The sequence below is a fragment of the Lycorma delicatula genome, chromosome 6 (genome assembly GCF_047948215.1).
Source record: "Lycorma delicatula isolate Av1 chromosome 6, ASM4794821v1, whole genome shotgun sequence".
In the NCBI taxonomy this organism is placed as follows: domain Eukaryota; kingdom Metazoa; phylum Arthropoda; class Insecta; order Hemiptera; family Fulgoridae; genus Lycorma; species Lycorma delicatula.
This window is the reverse complement of record NC_134460.1, coordinates 144,833,215-144,855,942: the sequence shown is the minus strand read 5'-3', so window position 1 is coordinate 144,855,942 and position 22,728 is coordinate 144,833,215. Positions and strand designations below refer to the sequence as shown.

At 28.8% G+C, this 22,728-nt stretch overlaps 1 protein-coding gene across 1 annotated transcript in view; it reads left to right on the top strand.

Annotated features, from left to right (window-relative positions):
• The first annotated feature begins 2,774 nt into the window (after positions 1–2,774).
• LOC142326953 (retinoblastoma-binding protein 5 homolog) overlaps positions 2,775–22,728 on the top strand; it is a 45,127-nt gene continuing 25,173 nt past the window's right edge. Inside the window, exons 1-6 of the mRNA XM_075369684.1 lie at positions 2,775–2,914; positions 5,544–5,587; positions 7,399–7,571; positions 9,390–9,507; positions 15,788–15,898; positions 17,031–17,203. Coding sequence (XP_075225799.1) covers positions 2,896–2,914; positions 5,544–5,587; positions 7,399–7,571; positions 9,390–9,507; positions 15,788–15,898; positions 17,031–17,203 — 638 coding nt within the window. The 5' untranslated portion in view covers positions 2,775–2,895. The remainder of the gene's footprint in view (positions 2,915–5,543; positions 5,588–7,398; positions 7,572–9,389; positions 9,508–15,787; positions 15,899–17,030; positions 17,204–22,728) is intronic.

Sequence of the window (22,728 nt, the reverse complement as noted above, 5' to 3'; positions counted from 1 at the left end):
AAAAATAAATTGATGTAATGAAGTTAGTCAGATTAGATTTATAGCAGCAGACCAAAAAGATTTTAATCAGTAGAAATTTGGAATAGAAACTTTAGGCTAAATATTAGGCAAAAAGAAACTTGATTGGTGAAATAGATATTAAATTTGTAGCATCTTACTGAACAGTTCTGAAATGTAAGTTTACAAGGTATTTCCAGTTTTATTTATTTTTTTAATATTTAACCATTACCGTTTAATCTTTAAAAGCTATAGAATGTATGTAGAAAAATAGCAGTTTTTAATATTTTTTCAGTCATTCAGATCTATTTAAAAAAAGAATGCTTGTCTGTTCAGCATCATTCATCGTGCTGGTTAATTTGGTTTTGGCCTTGAATCTAATTTATGCTACATATCATTGTTGAGTTATGCTGCCACTCTGTTGTTCAAAAACAATTTTTTGCTATTTCACTACTTTCTTATTTGAATCACATTTAAGAAAAACTCTTGTAAAATTAGTATTTAACTTTAATAAACTTTTGAACAATACTTATTAATTTTTATCCAAAATGTCTTTCAATACACTTGCTACATTTGTGGTTAAAAGTATTCTATTTATTTGGCTAGAGGAATCATAGGATTTATTTCTTTAATAGCAATGATACAGCTAGTCTTGGTGATGAACAGAATGAAATACGATTCATTTAATTGTTTGTCCTGCCGGTGGCGGTCCCTGATTATGACTTTGTAATGCCACATAAGACTCCATGATGGGACCGGGTGGGAGTGTGGGGGTTTGTCCCCAGCTCCTGTGCAGACTGGAATGAAGTTATGTTCCCCATGTTAGGTAACCTAATTGTGTGATTGTGTGTAGGTCTGAATTTCTATGTTGCATAAAACATAATTTTGATTGGTATTAGTGTAGCACTGATTTGACTTGCAACTCATTAATTTTCTGAGGCATTTGCAGTCACAAATGGTGTTGTCATATTTAGACTAGGCGTAGGGTCCATGGTCTCGGTTAGTTAGTTTGAGGGATTCATATTAGGTTAGATGTGAAGATATCCATTTGAGGCCTATGTAAAGGCAAAATTTAATTAGTATTTTACTGATGCAACTGTCTGCCAAGGCATTTACATTGGTGGTGTCCCGACCAAGGCCTGTTTGATGACTGCAAGATGTAATCAGTTACAGGGTCTAAAGACGACCTTCGGTAAAGTCCCTCAGGGCTCAGAACGAAGGGGGTGGTGTGGTGACCAATAACGTCACAAGGTGAGTATCTTCCCCTATGGAGTTAGAATGAGGGATGATCATTACCAGCACTTCAGTGTACTTTGCCATGCTGAGCTGAAATAGCATTTTACAATATGTTCAGTTTGGTTTAATGAAAACTATTTTACTCTCATTTCCTTAATTTGAAACTCTGAATGTCTGCATTTAAGTTAGCTAGGAAAAGATCTTAAATATATCTTGTTCAACACTTGAGAAAATAATGAAAAAGGATCTGGGTTTAACATTTAAGACTGTTTATGTCAATGAACTTTTTGACTGTGGCATGTTTTGAGGGAAACTTGTTGCAAAATTCTTCTAAAGTGTTCAGTTACAGAAATCTCTACTCAGTTACTTGTATTCTCTAATGAGTGTGCCATTTAAAATAGATCTTGGAATATATAATTTTGGTGTAAAAGAAATTCCCACATTTTTTTAGGAAATCACATAACCACCAACTATACTTTTGTATAGTATGTGCAGCAATAACTGATAGGACATACTTCTAGTATGTGTAGCAATAGCTGATAGGATTTACTTCTTTGAAGAAAGAGCATTTCCTTCCTTAACATACTTAAAATAATAAGCTGTTAATACTGAAAATAATAATTAAAATTGCATACTAAAATTAATGAGCAAGGTATATCTCCAGCTCATTATTTTCATGAACATTTTGAAGAGCGATGGATTGGCTCAGAAAAAATCTTTCATTTGCACTAAGGAATGTAAATGAGCTTATAACTGCTGTTAGAAATTGTCTTTATTACTTTGATCATTCAGAATAAAAGAGAATGTCAAAATACAACTGGTGATAGGTGAAACTAGTGCAGACAGTGGAGGAACAAATCTAATTTAAGGTAAGTTTTGTTGGTAAAAATATTAAATTATATTTTTCCCTTATATGAAAAGGGACTTTGAAGCCACGGTGTATATTAAAAGTGTTGTGATGCTATTGTCTTTTTTTTAATCTTGTATCAAATTATTACATACAAAAATATCTTTTTTTATTTTAGATTACGTTTGATTACATTTCATTTATTACTGTTAAATAATTTTGTTTTCAATTATTTAAGTTCTTTTTTGTAAACTCGTCAAGCCTTTGATGAACTAAAAATCAATACACTAAGATAATCGAATTAAGTATATTTGCTATAATGTCAGCGCCAGGATGTCTTCCACTTAGATTATTTTTGGCCATGTCGTGACTTTTTACTGAATTCCGTTATAAATTTCGCAATACCTTTCCAGATTCATTGATGATTTAGAACGTCTTTTTAACAGTGACTTTTATATAATTCAAGCCTAGTACGGTATGGAAACTTAATAAAAATTCATAGCACAATAAATATAGTACCAATAATTTTTTCTGGAATGAATACTCGAATAGAATGAATATAAACACTACGGAATAAAGTATTAAAAATGAGTTTTAAATATTTGAAAATGACGAGTACAATTTATTTTGTAACGATATTTTAAGTTGTTAATATTGTTTATATTTTAAACAGATATATAATAGCGTACCTACCTACCTACCGGCTGATTCAAAGGAAGTTTCGGTTTGGTTTTAAATAAACTGATGACAACGTACATATTGTTTGCTTTGGTTGTAATGATGTTAGTGAACCTGATGTATCAATATTTCTTAAAATGAATAACGATCTTAAAGGTAAGCATATTTTGAAAGGTTTTCACAAAACCAACTACTACTACTACTTTTCTTGAATACGCGTCAGCAGAACTTGTAATATTTTTTTTACTTATTTTATCAACTCAAATGAAACAATTTTATGTATACTAATACGTGGTTTTATAAAGATATTATGTAGATAAAAATGTGTAAGTTGTTTTACTTTAATGGAGATGAGGTTAGGTAATAAGTATAAATTAGGCGTCCGAAATTCTTATATTAGGCTTTTTTACACTTTTTTCCCATTAAAAAATATTACTTTTGTTTTATATAACACAAGTTATTACCTTCTAAAAGTTATGATTATATTTATAGATAATTTATTTTTAAGTAGAAGTTCAAAGTGAATTAATTAACTTGTATCTTTTTCTTTTATTTGAAAATATAATTAAAGAATCGCTAATTAGGAGGTGGTATGTTTTCCCATTAAATCTTAACTGTGGTATAGAGGTAAATCTTAACTGAACCCTAAGAAAGCCTGGTTTGAATCTCAGTAAAGTTTTAACATTTTCATTAGCAATAATTATTATTAATATAAGTCTGTTGTAGACCTTTTAGGCTGTGGTGCCTAGGGAGACATCTCTGTATACATTGGTGCATTGTATTTGAAATTCTGTTTGTTGTATTCATCAACTGTAAATCTTAACACTTTCTTATTCATTTTTTTATTACGTTATTTTATTAGGTTTTTAACTCTTTCATGTAAATTAAAGGGAAAATAAAAGGTTTTAAAAACCAGTAGTCTGTAATGAATGCAAAGGTGGTTCTGTTAACCACCTTTGAAAGATTAATAAAAACTATTTATACTGAGATTGAAAAATCATGCTCTCTGAATCAAGTTATTTATAGATTCACAGGTTATAGTTATTTTTAATACTGTATATAATATTACATAGCTAACATATATTCAGTAGTTTGAACAAATAATATGAACCAAACAAATTATTTTTTAAGTTCTAAAAGTAATAATATTAGCATGCAGTAAACAAAAAATATTAACATAAGATGTTTTTGCAAAAAACTTCATTGGTGACATGCCCTGCTTGAAAAATCCAATTTCTGTGCAATTTGTATTTTTTTTTAATGATTAAGTTTTCACATTAGGTCAGAGCTTGAGCATAGGGGTATGGAATGTAGATTTTGTAGCATGTATAAAATGCTATGCCTGTCTGGGATTTGAACCCAGGACCTTACAGATGAAAATTACTCCACCCTGGCTGGCAGTATTGGTTGCATTTATTACTATTTACAAAACTTGTTCTATCTGAGATGCCTCATTGGGTAACAATCTAGAAACTGAAAGGTGTGAAATAATGATAAAATGTCAAGAACTAAAGCCACATTTAATAAGTTAAGTCATTTCCCATTGATCACAGTTTAATGTGCATCAGATTATAAAGACTACATCAAGAATGATAGGTTTGATATTCCATAGATAATAAATGCTCCAAGATTGCCTGGAAGAATCAGGAAAATTGTATAAAACCTTTATTCAAAGAACTTATTTGCTAATTAAAAAGCCTAAGAGGGTTAAATCTGCTGGTATATCAGTTTTGAGGTACTTTTAGAAAGTTTAAAATGATGGATGGTGAGGAGTGTTATTTAAAAATTGAATTATTTGCTTGTCTTGGGATGGTTGCTAGGGAAATGAGAACAGGGATTTTTGCACTTAAAGGCCCGTATTTTGCAATTGGAATATGTACTGCTACTACTACGTCCTTGAACATCTTTTTCTTCCATGACTGGTAAAATTGCATTTACTGTACAAATATTTTGATACAGATACTTACCAATCAACAATTCTGATTACACTTTTTTTTAAAGGTATAAAATAAAAGTAAGCAAATTGTACTTATCTGCACATCATGGACCTCTAAATTTCATGAATTTAAATAAATCAGTACATTATTATTTATTATAAACTTGTTTAAAAAATGTTAATTGACTTAATTTGGTTCCCATCAATCAATAAGTTCCGTTTTAGGACAGTGCAAGAAACATATTTGTTAATTTATGGTCATCATTTGATAAAAATAATTAAACAAAAATGAAAATGAAAATTCATCTATTAGCTAAATTTTGTCAAAAAAAATTGGACCAAATAAAATTCTCACAAAAAAATATTCAGTTAGACTAACTCTCAGGTAATAAAACAAAAATTATTCTCTGTCTCTATAACAAAATAAAAAATGGCTAGTTAAATTGATGGAAGAGGTGTTGTAAATAGAATAGAGGAATTCTATTCTGTATAGAATAAAATAATTTATGAACAACTCTATTTATGTGGAACAATCAACTGTTTATGTGAAACATCATTCACACATGGGACTGTGTAAGAGGCTCCATGCAGTAGAAGAGGTGTTGCTCAATAAATGTTAAACAAAAAATGCTACATTTCAGGTATAGGAGTACATTTGATTTTTGTTAAATTCAAAATAAAAAAATTTTAAAAATAATAATTTATAAACAGTTAATTTTTACAGATAAAATTATGAGAAACTGTATAAGTCACTTTTGTTGTATTTAACACATTTTTGTCTTAAAATTACTTCATGTAATAGATTCAGATTGTAAAATTTATTATTAGTTTTCATTTTTTTGTTTTCAGATAAACTGGGTATAATTGAATCAACTGAGCAATGTTTCCCTGAGGTAAGTATGGAGTTGATTTATATGAATATTCATTTATTTATCTTTATTAAATTTGTAACGTGAGCTTTTATACAAAGTTACAACAGAGTCAGTAAATTAATTATTGGATTTCCCTTATAACATTGGTTACCTTAGACTGCTAATAAACTAATTTGAACCATGATAACCTTAAACTGGAAGTCAGATAACTATGCAAGTCAGTTATTTTCTTTGAGAGCAAACAAATATTAATTATAATCAGTACTGCATGTAGGATGTAGCAATCCAACTTCTCAAGGCATGCAGCCCTTTAGACTCTAAACTAGATGAATTGTATTCCTGGTTATTGTCACAATTATCTTTCTCTAATGTGGTGGAGGACTTGAGTTTGGATAGGGAAGCTTTTCTATTTTCTTAATGATCCTTTTCTCTGAAGTCCTTTTAACAGTCGTCAAAAGTAAACAGGGCCTGTTTTGTTGTGTTAATCCTCCATATGATGGTAATATGATTTCAGACAAAACTACCAAACCTTAAATAGCCACATAATGGACAGGAAGAATATAAATTAAAAAAAATATTAAATTTAGGAAACACAATGTAATTACATTCACTGACACACAAGTTAAGGATGTAAAAAAGATTTGAGTATGTAAATTGAAGCTCTTGAGTTCTAGAGACAGAAGTAGAAATAGATGTTTCTTGAGAGAGAATGTCACCTTAGCTACTCAGAAATTGAGAAAAGTAGAAGGTCCAAAGTTAGAGTTTGGACCAAACGGTTTTGTCAAAAGAGAGAAAAGTAAAAGAAAAGGACAACTAGGAGTAGGATGGAAGAGTTGTACTTCAAGATCAAGGCTGTAAAGAACAATATCTACAGTGGAAATGAAGAAGTTAATCAAGAATTAGACAAGACACCTTAAAACTGAAATGATTAATATGTTTATTTCCTTTTCAAATGAAAATATATAAGATGTATGTGAAGAATTTTGGTAAAATTAAAATGATAATCAATAGTGTTGCATCTAGGTTACTTCGAAAGGAGGCAAATGAGTAAATGACAAACCTTAATTCAAAATATTCTTATAATAAAACCCTCTTGATTACGTCCACCAAAAACCTTTCTTCTATACCAAGGTACAGGTTGATTATGGTTGTTACAAGGTTAACTTTTAATGCCAAAAGGAAACAACTTGTTACCTTTAGATCCAATTTTTTAAGTTTAATTTTCTTTGTATCCTGAATCAACATACTCCCATTGTTTTATAACCAACAAATTTTCAATGTATAGCATATTACATTGTCTCCTGAAAAAATATAAAATGATGTTTAACTAAATAGCATTTAAGATTTAAGGTGTCTCATCAACATGAACAAAAATATCATGTGACATGTGAGAGTATTGTAAACCAAAATTAAGCAATATAAATTTTTCATAAAAATTCAGGTTTACTATATTTTTTAAATTCAAAGTGAATCTATATCTTTTATATTATTTTTTTGTAAAATTTATTCATATTTTTTCCAATTTATGACTCCCAAGACCTTAAATTTCCCAGATCCATACATTAGATTAAAACTAAGGTTTGGATAGAAATTCTCCCATCTTAACCACCTTATGTTCTCCATTGGAATACCCCCTAATGATTCGTCAGTATTAAACACATTAGGGTTTATCAAGAAATAATTATGACCAGGCAGATAAAGTAGAATGAAATCCAATCAATAATGGGTGTTAATTCCAGTAAGATTCAAATAAAAATTAGCCTTTTTTTTTGTTATTTATAATATTTTATAAAAAGTAAATGAGTATTTAAAAAATTTTATTTTTGTTTTAGGATTTAGATTCTGTTCTTGAATATAGCTCAGCAGCAGTGACATGTGTGTTTAACAGAAAAGGAACACTGCTTGGTGTTGGATGTAATGATGGGAAAATTGTTATTTGGGATTTTCTTACTAAAAGTGTAGCAAAATCAATAAATGCTCATTTGTTTTGTATTACTTCTTTAAGGTATGTTTATCATGTTTACAAACTTATAAGATATTGTTTTTCAAGGTGTTTTTTTTTTTTTTTTAATGATATTACAATTATTATTAATTATTATGTGTAGGCATTAGATTTTTATGTTAGAGAGGAAATTATCTTTGACGTATTAATATTTACATAATATTGTTTGCCAGAGATTGAAATTCAGCATAAAAAAAGAAAAGCTTACTTAGAGAATGTACCTCAGTAACCAGTTATGAAAATTAATATACAGTATCACTAATTTGTATTTCAGTTATTAAACAGTCATTTTCACTAGAAAAAAAAAACTGACAAAAATAAATCTAAATACAAAAATAAACATTAAAAACCAACCAACATAAAGTTAGTTACACAAAAACTGTGTTTCTTGCCTATCCCTCAAAGAATTCATCTGGATGATCCAGTAAGTTTAAATTTGGCACATGAGTAGACAGAGTGGAAAATCTTTTCCAGAATATACAGATTATTTGGTGACCTTGAGAAATAGGTGTACCATTAGTAGTTAGGACCTGCAAATATCTTTGTACATTATCCCACAAAGCAGTGGCAAGTAGGCAGGGACTTGTGTCGAGGAATTTTTGTGATCCAATGTTAATGTGATTATCAGAAGCCTTCATCAAATACTGTGTGAAGCTTAGGAATATTTTTTAGTCCCTTAAATTATTCTCAGTAGTTACCACAAGAAATCATGGAAACATTAAAAAAAATTCATAGAATAATATTTAAGGGCCATAATATAATCATCTAGTTAATTTTGAACATTTAAAAATATAGTCAATCCTTAAGTAAGATATCGCGGAACAGCTTATATTTCAGTCTAATACTTCCCCATGTCACATAATTCTGGGGATGTAAGAGGGATTTTCCTTAAAAAGGCTCAGTGGTCAGGTGATTTTCAGTATCTTGAAGAGAATTAACTTTTTGTAGCGAGTGTTAAGCTGTTCAATGCAAATAATTGTTCAGTTAATGTTCTGTTTTCATCACTGATAAAAAAACTCCAGACAGATTATGTCTAGGTCAGGTGCCCATTGCCAAGAGAGTGCTTGAATTGCATAAAATGTCTCTTTCTCACTATCCAGCCTTTTTTTCTTAATCTTTATCTTTTCTCTGCACTGGTATTTTGTAGGTTTTTTGTTTGATTGCGACTATAAATATGGTAAGGCTTTTGGGATTTTTATAATTATAATGTTATTAGAATTTTTATATGTTGATGGGGATAGCTCTGCTTATGAGTATATTGAAGAATTTGTACAGTATTCGAAAAGTTGCTGTGCACTGGAATTATGGAAGTGTAATGATGAAATATACTTAATTATTACTTTGTATTTTTTTTTCATTATTTTAAAGAAATGGTTATTACAATAACTAGAATAGTTATAAACGGTGTTGAAAATGACTACCTCCAACATCAATACAACACTGCACACATTTCAATTTGTTTATAAACACTTTAACCAGCTGATGTACTGGAATGTCTCATACATATGCCGTTATTGCAGTTTTTAGTATGTCAGTCATGCGCGTGGTCTGTTGTGTTTTGCTGCCCCCCAAAGAAAGTAATCTGGGGAGTCAGATTGAGCAATCTAGCATGCCACAAACGAGAAGTTTGTGGCATGTTAGTTTAGGTGGTCTTCCACTTCCAACAGCATCTTCAATAGAGAGCCTGTTGTCTGAAAATTTTTGATGAGTTCAAACTGCATTGTGGTGAGAAACAAGAGTTCAAGCATAAAGTAACTGTTTTATTTATTTTATTTTTACTGTAGCTGATGTAGTTATATTTTATTGTAATTTTTTTCTTAGTTGGTCACATAATGGATATAAAATATTGAGCTCTTCAACTGATAAAACAGTTTATATACATGATGTCTTTACTGGAAACTGTGAACTAAAATTTAGACTCCCTTCAGAAGTTGTAAAGGTATTAATTAATTTTTTTAACCTTTACACATAATATGTTAACATAGTGTAGATTTCTTATGGAATTATGTTCCAGAATATTATTAAAAAAATTATTTTATTAAAAGTAAAGATTAAATAAAGGTAGGAGATTAATTCTGAGGTTTATACTGTAACTCTTACAATTGCAGATAACCTGATGTGTCTCAAGGAACTAATAAATAGGCCTTAAGAAAAACTAACACCCTATTTAATCATACCAGATATTAAGTGAAGAGTGAAATAGTTTCCTTCTTCTCTATTGAGCTGATTATGCTATTACATGAGCATACAAAGCCAACTAAATGCAATCAACATTCACCTTTGACTTCCTTTTTCCTACTTAGCCTCTTGCAATTACTGTCAGGTATTACTTCAGAGGATGAATGAGGATGATATGTACGAGTGTAAGTAAAGTGTAGTCTTGTACTGTCTCAGGTTGACACATTTCTGAGATGTGTGTTAATTGAAACCCAACTACCAAAGAACACTTGTATCCACAATCTAGTATTCTAATTCATATAAAAGTAACTGTCTTTACTAGGATTTGAACGCTGGAACTCGCAATTTCCAAATCAGCTCATTTTCAAAGACTTGTTCACCACTAGACCAACCCGGTGAGTTCACCCTTGCCATCACAGGCAAAAGAAAAAAAAGGCAAAATAAGAAAAGTGAAGATATCACAATCTTCACTTTTTCTTATTCACCATATGAACTGACTAAATATCATATAGATTACTTTTGGAGAAGACAGGACTGATGTAACTCATATACCCCAGATGCCTAACATATCGCAACTGTTATGAGACTAGAACAGATGTTCTAGTTAATGTTAACATAACATTTTGCTTAATAAACATTAAACATTGCATTACATGGAATTCCCTCTCCCATTCATAAAAAAAAAGAATAATAAATAAAATGTAACTGTAGAATAACTATAATATTGAAGATGTAAATATATATAGATTCAGTAATAGAGAACTATTTATATAAATTGAAATTCATTCTTACCTCAAAACCGTACAAAATGGGAATTTCCCACATAAGTGTACAGTTAGGTTTAGATTGATACTTTGTTGTGATGTCATCTGAATACTCAAAATGCTTCTGCTTTTCAGTTCATAACCGCTTTTCAAGAGATGAAACATAAAAAAATAAAATAAAAATAATTCCTTTGAAATTTAAAAATTTTCTAAAAATTTTTTACTCAAAATTTTTAGTTAAAATGCTGAAGTGTGTCAATAGAAATACAGAAATCCTTTTCGAATTATAATAATTGTTTATTCAAAAGTTGTTAAAATAAATCTTTTATTCTGATCTGTACATAATAATACAATACGTTTAATCTCAGGTCAGCAATGAGTAGGTATGTTCCATGAGAAAAAGAAACTGTCCCAGCATTTACCTAGATGGATCAATAGAAACTGTGGTAAAATTTTGATCAGAGCACAGAATAGACAATTGTAAATTAAAAAAATAGATGTAATTAAGTCCATATTGCAAAAAAAAATTATAATTTGAATTATGTCTGTTCCATATAAAAACAGAGGAAACTGAAAGTATTAGGATAAATTCTACAAATTAAAGTAGTATTTTAAAATACAAAATAATTATAGTAATGAAGATATGAATGCAACTATATTATAATGGACACATCAAATAAATTTTTGTAATTATTAAGGCAGTAGTTTGATAAAGTTTCTAAGTTAGAGCTAAGTATAGAAATAAGAGCTGAAAGCTCATTTCTTTAGAGAATAGTATAAGGTAACATTAGTCTGAATTAAGTTATTAATAATACTATGAGAAAAAATATTAAAAAAACATTTGGTAGTAAACTGTATAAATTTAATAACAATAAATTTTAAGTGTTAGAAAATTTAAAGACAGGAATGATATGAATGAAAAATATACAGCTGTGAAAAAATGTAATTAACTTCAGAGGCAAGTACTGAGTATTAAAATAAAAATCTGGATGATAAAAATGATATAGGAATACCGTTTGCTGATGATATTGCCCTTCAACATTAAAATAAACTTCTGACTTTTGTGAATATTGTTTGAATTTAGATTTGATGGTAAATATTACAAAAAATTAAGTCTGTCACATTTTATAAAGGAAAATTAAAAAAGAATTTTGGTTTTTTTTAAAGAAAATAATAATATAAAAATAGTAAATGACTACAGAGCTCTGGAAGATTTGGTAATTTCTGCAAGTTATTGTCAAAGAAAATAAAAGGAGTCAACTATAAAAATATTACAGAAAACAAGTCAGAATCGTGGTAAAGTTACATGAAAAAATAATATTATATGATGCAAAATAAACACCTTCATTATATGATTTAGAAGTTTGGCTTCTTAGTTGTTTAGATGTAACAAAAATTGTTCAGATCAATTTCCTAAAATTGATTTTGTTACTAGTAAAATATTTCCTGACTGGACAGTGCAGATAGAACTAGCTTTCTTTCTTTCTCCTGTTTAGCCTCCGGTAACTGCCGTTTAGATAATACTTCAGAGGATGAATGAGGATGATATGTATGAGTGTAAATGAAGTGTAGTCTTGTACATTCTCAGTTCGACCATTCCTGAGATGTGTGGTTAATTAAAACCCAACCACCAAAGAACACTGGTATCCACAATCTAGTATTCAAATCCGTGTAAAAATAGCTGGCTTTACTAGGACTTGAACACTGGAACTCTCAACTTCCAAATCAGCTGATTTGGGAAGACGCGTTCACCACTAGACCAACCCAGTGGGTAGATAGAACTAGCTACAAATAAATTATCATATATTGTGTATTAAAGAGTTTCTAGATGGTTAAAAATATATTAACCCACAAGCTTGGTTTAGTGGTGAATGCATCTTCCAAAATCACCTGATTTGGAAGTCGAGAGTTCCAGTGTTCAAGTCCTAGTAAAGTCAGCTATTTTTACACGGATATGAATACTAGATCGTCGATACCAGCGTTCTTTGGCGGTTGGGTTTCAATTAATCACACATCTCAGTAATGGTCGAACTGAGACTGTACAAGACTACACTTCATTTACACTCATACATATCATCCTCATGCATCCTCTGAAGTATTATCTGAAAGGTAATTACTGGAGGTTAAACAGAAAAAAGAAAGAAAGATGGTTAAAAATAATTTAAATACTTAAATACTTGCTATGCAAAGATATGATACAGTTACTTTTGCAGAGCTGGTTGCTGGTAACAAAGGAGACATACATATCAAATTAAACTGATTGTATCTGATTAAAGATCAGTTAACTGTAGTGGGGTAAACAACCTTCAAGATAAATGAGGTTATGTTGGGTGATTAATTATTAATAAAAGCTCCATTAAAAAAATTAGAGTTATAACCCAGCTTCATCTGGTGACTAATATGTATTTTTATATAAATAATAGAGGGTCATATACTGATTTTACTAGGAAATGCTATGATAAAGCTGGACTTGCAAAAGAAGTATGTGGAAGGAAATGGATAAGTTGATCACATTACTAGTTAATTTTCATTCTGCTAAAATTAATGACATAAATTTTTATGCAAGACTCTAGAAATATGAAAACTGTGGTGTAAGGTAACAAGGTGGAAATTATTTGAGCATAAAAAATGTATTTGTTATTCTATATATTAGTATTTTTAATATATATTGTTTATTATTATGTATAAAAGGATTTTAATAGTCTGAATAAGAAGATTAAACAGTGAATTATGTAAATCTATTCCAAATTTTCTAGAAATATCTTTGTTAGAAATTGTTTGTTTTTGGAATAAATTGTAAATTGTTAATATTGTACAGTATTTTAAATCATATATTTTCATCTGTATATACTTTTATACAAATATTACAAAATTTTTATTATCTATTTAATTGTATTTTCTTTGTAATAGATTGTTAAGCTGTTTTTTTTTAAATAAATCAAATTATATTTTTTTATAAACATATATTTTTTTAAAATAATAATAGAGTGGGAATGGAAGAGTACTAGATTGATTAGATTAATTATTATTTATGATTGATTAATTGTTAATTTTGAATTAATATTTTTAAAATCTTTTTGTTTGGTTCTACAACAATTAATAAACATATTCATAGTGTAACTGGAAAACAAGCAGAGAATATGAAAAGATTACCACTTCTATGATATTTGTTATGTCATTTTGTTAATTACTTTTTAAAAGTTATACTCTTTTTATAGTTGATTGTGTAATTTTTTTGTAAGTAACTGTATGCAATGATTCTTTTAATAAATAAATAAATTTATTTATTTATTTATTTAGAGCTGTTTATCACCCAATTTCATCTGAAGTTTGTAAAATAATGCTATTTGTAAAATTTCATATTATTTATCTGCACAGGTACAATGGAAGAAATATAGCAAGACAGTTGATTCGATTAGGAAGAAGAACAAAAAAGGTTTAACCCATGGAAGGATCAAATGAAGCTTTTATAACTCAGACGTAATAATTTGGATTTTTTAATTTAGAGAAGTTTTCAGAAAAACCATGAAATAACCATACCAATGCTGTTACAATTCAATTTGGGTCTCTTAGATTTAATGATGTAATTTAATCAAGAAATTAAACTTTAAAAAAAAATTAGGATACTTCCCTGTCATTACTTATTTTTGCCTCGACTATTTGTTTTTAATAGGCTACAGAAAGAACTAAAAATTTGTAAAATTTTATGAAAAAGAAAAAGTACTGAGAATGTTTTAGATAGAAAAGGTGAGAAATTCAAAAGTCAGTTTTTTAATGGAAAAAGTTTGTCTAATTATTTGAAAAAGACCGATTTTTTTATAAAATTCTTAAGTTATGGAAGACGACAAATAGAATTTCTATATTAAATGGGATTTACTGCATAAAAGCAATAACTTCTGAAACTGGGAGATTGTTAAAAAGAATGAATGAGTCATTAATGAATTAACACTAGGGTACATTACCTAAAGTGAAAAAAGAAGGTATGCTTATTACTTTTATATACAAGCAATTTTTATTTTATGGTGAACAGAATTTGGAAACAATTGATGAATTATTTGGTTTGGAGAAATTCATGAGAATTTAATTTCAATTTCATGAGAATAATAATTTTCAAGGTTGTGAAGTGATTTGTGTGATTTGGAGAGGAAAACGAAGACTTACGTTTGTGAATTATTTCAAATTAAAAAAGTCAGCTAACAAACATGTGAATATGTATATTGAATAAATCTAGTTAAAAAAAAACTGTTAGTGCTGATGTCAAATGTTTAAAAAGAAATGTTTAAAAGCCACGTAAAGATATTCATAAAGTAAAAATTCTCGTGTTATAGCAGTAACTTTTATGCATAAAAAACTTTTATATATAACATTTTTTAAAAATAACTTTTAGATACAACATTTTTGTAATTTATTGTATTTTTCCTTGTGAAGAATATTATGATTACTATACTTCTGGTTGGTTTCTAAGAAAAGGTTATGTGATCAGTAATGTTTTTAAAAATTTATTCTTCAGGTGTATTCCACATTAATACTAATTTGCATTAAATTGCTTGGAATTTATTCTACACGATAGCAAGGGATTATTGTTTTATTTTTACTTAAATTGGAGAATTTTTTTAAAGAAATAACAAAAAAGAAAAACTACAGGATACCTTCATAAACTGCACTCCTAACTACCTGATGATTTTGTAAGATCTGGAACATCTCAATGAGATGCATTCTGAAAAAGAACGCAAAAGTTGTGAGGAATGATAAATGTCAGTAGATGAAGCTGCATCTAATAAACCTGTCTGTTACTACAGGTCACTTGACTTAACTTGAACTCTCCAGCATTTGTCTCCAACATTGGCCGCTAAAAAAAGTATGCATGCAAAAACCTTGATCAGAACAGATTTACAAATTATAAGATTTTAAACAAAAAAAAAGAAGTGCTTATATTCTATATTAATATATAAAAACAACAATATTAAGAAATAAAGGCAGAAAATTTTGTAAGCATGACGTACTCAAATTTATCTAATTAGTAACAACTATTATTTTAAAAACTTATCAACAGCATGATAATGTTTCTGTAAAAGGAAATCTACTTGATGGAATTTATTAATTGTTAATGACAATAACATTCCAATTTCATTTAAATTTAAAAGCAGAAATTAATAATAATAACAGTAATAATATTAATAATTTATTTTAATTCTTAGTTTGTCAGAAACGGTTTTGTTTAATTATTGTTTTGTTTTTATTAATACATATTTAATGATAATGTTTTATTTATTTTAGGTTCAGTTCAAACCTCGTAATAACACAACATTTCTTGTCTCTACTACTAGACATGCAGCTGTCCTTATACATACAAATAATGCCTTCAAAGTCGTGCCAAAAGTTGAAGAAGTATGTATGTACATATGTTGTTAGAATTTAAAATGTAATTATTTCAGATTCAATGTTTGTAATCAAACAAACTATTTGTGATCTGGAATGTATTAATATTACAGTACTATCCTTTGTCACCAGGCACAATAATTGATCACTTACTGTAAAACATTTTTTAATATGAACTCCTATTCAAAGAATAATTTTGAGTCCCATTATATTTCATAAATGGATGGCTTTTATGAATGTTTTGTGTTAATAACATCACCTTCCTATCGTAATGCACTCAATTAAGTCTTCCTTGTTAGTCAATGAGTTTTACATCATATGCAAGAATCATCACTGAAAGCCTCTTTTGCAGAACAGACTTATTTGTAGTGTTCAGATGTTTAAGAGAAATTTAAGAGATGTTTATATAAATGATTATAGTTTATAGTTTAAGAGCAGTTTCTGGTATACGATCCTTCGAAACAATTTCATAGCACTAGTAATTTTAAAGATAGGCCTAGAAATGGGTAACCATCTGTATAAACTCCAGAGAATATTCAATAAACTCAGTGATTCTTTTCTCATAAGTCATTTGAGTAGTTAAAACAGGTTAGAAGATCATTTAAATATCCTGTTGAAAGACTTAGTATGGCTCTCCAGGCATATTAATGTGAAAGCTATATCTCTTAAATTCAAAAAAAATATGTTGCATAATGGTTTACAAGATTATATTTAACATTGTGATTAATTTATATAATGTTCTTTTTCCATTGATTACATGTAGTTCAATAGAAAATGTTGTTAACAGCTAGAAAATCTTCATCTAGGCTGTAAACAGTTTTCGTAATAGTTAAACTCAAATGATGAAAGGTGAAGGTCTGATATGTCAGATCTTTAAGGAATAATTATTTTTGGTACAACTACTATTTTGGTCATCTATGTGAACATAGTCCATCAGTTTCCATTCTTTTAAGATTGTAGACTTTACTGTTGGTTTGTACATGACAAATTTGTCAGTTCTCCAGTGAAACAATTAAAATGCTTCAGTAACCAATTAACCATAAAAACAATGTAGGCTATATTATCAGTTATCTTCATAATTACTTAATTTCTATTAAGTAAGTTTATATCAGTTGTGTTTTTATTTATTTTTTTATTTTAGGGTGATATTGGATTAATTGCTTCATTTGATCGTTGTGGTATTCATATTTATGTTGGAAATACAAAAGGGAAAATTGTTGTTTTAAACAGTATTGATTTTACTTTGAAAGCTTCATTCAAAATATCTACTGCTGCAGTTGCTGTTAAAAATATTGATTTTCCAAGACATGGAGAGTAAGTTTTTTTAAAAAAATTAATGAATTATTTATTAATATAGAAATTCATATAAATCTGTGCTTTTAACAGATAACTTTTGGAAGATATTCTTTTTGAAGGATTTTATAAGAGTATATATCATTTCAGTCATGATAATAGTCTGGTAAACATGGATATTTTGATTTAAGATTGTACTTTCTTTTTAATCAGTAATTTCTATATAGTTTAGAAGATTAATAACATGAAAGTTATGTGGAATTATGTTAATAATAGCATCTTTATGTCTAAACCTAATGTTTAAGGAAAGTCTGTGGAGAAATAAATTCATTGATTTAATAGAAATAATAATACTATTTCTTCTGATAATCCTGTATCCTGTGTCTATGAGTACATTTTATCAATCAAAACTTTTTTTAATGGTCTTTTAAATATTTTCATTTGTAAATTATTATTTTTTGGGGGGGGATTGTATGTATTAAGATTCAAATGCACAATTAAATGTTTGATTGGGGAATAAACAAGATTTTTGCCTTTTACTTGCTCAGTGAATATAGCTAGGATTGATATATTAAAGGAAAAAGTATGGTGATCATGTCAAAAATGGGGTATTGGGTTTTTGCAAATTATGTTGAGCTGCTTTTGACCACATACTTCAGGATTGGCCAAACCAATTTTCTTCAAATTTAGCTCGAATATTTCTATACATGAGGCACTGATCAATTAATTTTTTTTGAATCTGTTTAGGGGGTGGCAAAAAAAATATGGCAAAAAAATTTGAGTTTCTTCAGGAACGTTTTAAAGAAACTTTTATATTAAAATTGTTATCTACAATAAATATATAAATCAAAAAACATTTTTCTCAAAACGTCAACCAACACTTCTTAAAATTGAAATATATGTTTTTGTTTTGTTCTATCTGCAATTGTGACCTTTCTTGCAGTTTGTGTAATATAGGCTGGAACAGGAAACACCTTAACCAACCCCAACCTGGAGAACCAGAGGTTTTTATTGGAGTTTCCTTCTACTAGGAAAGATACTTTTTTGCTGCTGCTTACAGAGCTTTACTCATCCTGGAATTTCTTTGGGTTTACTCCTTAGGCTCTCTCACCCTCTCTGCCATTGAGCAATTTCACCTCTTCCACCATAATAGCTGCTGACAGACTTTGGACCGAAAATGCAGAAAAGTTTTTTGATGGTTTTTCTGTTTTATTTTAGCTTTTTTGTATTTTTATTTTTTAGTTTAGTTTTTACTGAAGGGATATTTTTTGAAAAACTTTTTTTAAAATTTATTCCCCTCCTCTAAAAACCATCTATTCTTTTTGTTTTTTGTTCGATTTTTTTTAATTTTTATTATTAATACCTGGGAAAAATGCAATATTTGTTCAGTCATTTCTCAATTATAAAAATGAATAAACATGAGCTTTTTCAGCAGGAAATTGCAGTTTATTACTTTGGATCAGATTTTCTCAACCTAGGGGTTGTGGTGAATGAAAGGAGGTTGCAAAATTAGTCTAAAAGTTTACCCATAACATGAAATCATTTTATGAGAAAAAATAATTGTTTATTATAAACGCCTAACTTATATTTATAAGTATACATGTAAAGAAAATAAATTAATGAGATGGTTGCATTTGTTTTCATTTAAAATTTTCTCCATACATCGATCTATGTTACAAACACACAAAAAGCTTATGTTAGTTTTTAGTGCAGCCATAAGATGAAAAGCCCTTTTCATAAAGGTAAGACGTAGCGAAAGGGATTAATATCTTCAATGCTTCTGTGACTAAATTTCCATATTCACGTCAACAAGGAAGCCCAAATATATCTAAATCTTCAGATATTAATTGTAATTTTTTATCGGCAGACATTTTGATAAGCTGGTTGTAAATCTCAACTGGTAAGTTAGCAGCTGCAACAATGTTTTCGTTTTCACAGTTGGCAGAGTATTTCCTGGGGTACCCCAGGAAACTGAATTTTAGCTCATGCAAATGCATCTACATCATATCCAAACTGTGGTGAGTAGTAGTGTCTTCTTCATCCACATTTTTTTCAATTGTTATCGGAAGTGAGTGGAAACAAATCAAAACTTTTGTCTTGAAGGAGAATAATCCAAACATCAGGGTTCTTAATGAGTGTATGAACTTTATTTGTCATTAATAAAATGTTTATATCATGTCCTTGAAATATTCACATTCAAGTCTGTTAAATGCAAAAATACATCAGCTACGTAAGCCAACAGCAACATATTTTGTAAAAACATTGAGAATGGCGATTTTTTTATCCAGTAAAAATGTTATTAGTTCATATCGCAATTCCCATAATCGGATTAACACTTTTCCCCGGCAATAACCATCTGACTTTTGTATGGAAAAGAAGAATTTCTTCTTTTCGCCCATTTCATTGGATAGTTTACAAACAGGCTATTCTGTAATTGTTAAGTTTTAATAAGATTAACCATTTTTACAGCTTTACAAAGAATTTGTTTGAGATTTTCTGGCATATTTTTTGTGGCAGGAGACTATGAAGGAATGACTGTGCATCCATTCCGCTCTTGGTATAAGACAATCTTTTAATTTTTTCAGAAATCCACTATTCTCTCCTGCTATCATCTTTGAACTATTACTACATACTACTATACATTTTGTCCAATCTATGTTATAGTTTTTTTTTAGTAGCTTCATAAAAAACTTCAAATCAAAAAGATATTGTCCTGTTGAATAATCTGGTATTGATTTGCTAAACAATATATAGTAAATATCGTTTATAGAGTGACATATCGAATATAGTGACCAAAAACTTCTCTTGGTTGGTTTGGTATGCTGTTAATACATAGATACGGTACGTATATTGTTTATAATTACATCAGTTGTAGTGACATATCGGTTATTATGACTTATTTTTTCTACTGCATTGCAACATTTTATCGTTTATAATGACGGATAGAAGTGACTCATCAGTAACGTAGTACAGTATATATACATTGTAGCTACAGAAATATTTGACAGTTCATTTTTTCTTACATATGTACTGTAGTTCTTTTTTTTTACCTTTTTCATGTACCAGATTATTGTAAACTGAAGCAGTCGCATTCAGTTGTTATTAATCTTTTGCTGTGACGTGGGTACACATACCGTGTGGGTACAGAATTTTATTTTACGTACCTGTGTAATTCATTCAATATTGATTTAATTATGACTTTGTGAAAATCATTCATGGTAGAGAAAAAGGTACACATTATCAGGAGGTTAGAGAATGGCGAAACTAATAAGGATGTCACCAAAGAATTAGGCTTAGGTCATCTGACAATATCGGTGAAAGGAAGAACCGTGAAAAAATTAGGAAAAATTTACAAACAAATTCTGAGAAATTAAAAAAATTACTGTCTCATCAACATAATGATGTAAAGCAAAATTACTTTTTGCAGAAAAAGTAATTTTACTTTTTTCTATCTTTTTTTTTAATTTTTCTATCTTTTTTTTTAATTTTTCTATCTTTTTTCTAATTTTAAATTTTTTTCTATCTTGTTTTACACTACCATATTTGAATTTATTATTGCGTAGTTTGTTTGTGTTTTTTTTTTATAATATTTTTGCGGAAATATATTATTATTTTAATAATTATTATTATTACTGTATTACAATACCCGTGTAGATGGCTTATTAAAATAGTACCACTAAGCTTACCTAAACATTGGTTATTGTGACTATCTGTTATAATGACCTAAAATTGTTGGTCCCTTGGAGGTCACTATAAACGATATTTACTGTATTTTCTTTGATTGATCATCATACTGATTCATCATCTATTAGATTCATCATACTGAAAACTAAGAAATTCACTTGAACTCACTTGCTGAATTATCTGATTGTTAACATCAGCAGCCATGTCATCGATTCACCTTGATACTGTATCGTTAGAAAGCGGATTTTTTTTCTTTCTCCGTGCCAATTAAAACACTGACCATATCAGTTGCAGCAGGCAGTATGAGGTTTACTGTGATTTTATGGGGTTTGGACATCTTAGGTATTCATAATGCTACGAATGTGTCAAATTAATTTTGATGGCTTCATGCTTTTATCGGAGAGGACTTGAAAGCAAACAACGTTCTGTGGCTTTCCATCCAATAAGGTAAAACCATAATTTAAATAATTGACATTGTATAATTTTGTCCTTTTACCAATCGATTTGCTTGATGTAGATGGCTCACTTCGTTTTTCACAAATTTATTCATTTTGCATAAGAATCTAATAGAAAAAAAAAACAGTTACGCTGTTTGAATGCACACTAAAAACCCGAAACCTCAATCATTATTATTTTCAATGAAACTATGCTTTTAAAACTTAAGTAAAGCATCAGCCGCACATTTTGCTTTTGAAACTATTCTGACATTGCATCAAACTAAACACAACTTCTTCAAAGATATATGCATGTTCGAACATGACACTCTCACAGTGAATATTATGCAAGCAGACCATATTAAAAAAAGCACATACACAACAAGTTGGAACCTGTAAATTGCTCATGTTTGTATATTTCATACATGCATTTTCACAGTCATTGCTATCAACATAAGTAACATCTTAACTAGCCTTCTCTGCATTGTGCGATGTGGGGGGGGGGGGGGTTTGTGAAATATACATTATATACTTTTTTTTTTACTTTTTGGGAGTTGTGGCGCTAAAAGTTGTTAAGCTAAGGGAGTTGAGAATCACTCCCTTAGACCTTCACATGTCTATATTTGAAAATATTTAATTTTCTTGTTTGATTTATAGGTTTACGAAAATTGCAAATTAGTGTGGATTAAATAAATCTTCTTCTCATAGATATACTTGAATTAATTGTTAGATAGTAAATCGACTTTCAGATTTTGAAAATTCCTTGTAATTTGAAGGAAAATAGGATTGAAAAACTGTTGTTTTCATGCTTTTAGTCCCAAAATAACAGTCCAAAATTTCAACATACTACGGCTAATCATTTTTCAGTTATGCGAGATACAGATGTCATCCCAAAACTAGTCAAAATTGATTCAGGGATGGTCAAAGTGGATATTTCCATTGAAATCTGAAAACCAAAATTTTTTGTGATCACAATACTTCCTTTACTTTGTACAATGAAGTAAAAAATAAATTTTGTCTAGAATGTCTAAAAAATGAGTTTTTTTTCATTGTTGGGAGTGGATGTGGCTGTAAAAAAAAATTAAGCCCTAGTGGCTTATTAAAAAAATATAAAAAAGATGAGTAACATTGAAAAATATCATGAGTTCACATAAAAAAAAATCAAAGTTTAAAATATCTAGTGAAAATAATTGAAATTATTATATGGAGAAATTTATGAGATTATCTCCTTGAAACAAGATAAGGAATATTTTTATTTTACTGAATTTTCTTGCATGAAAAAAATAGTTTAGTTATCTTAAAAAAAAAAAATGATGTACAAAAACTGCATAATTCAAATATTTACTTATATAACTATGCAAGTAGAACATTTCATGAGTGCTACATATAATCACTTTTTTTTACTTAAATAACTTTATAATATATTCT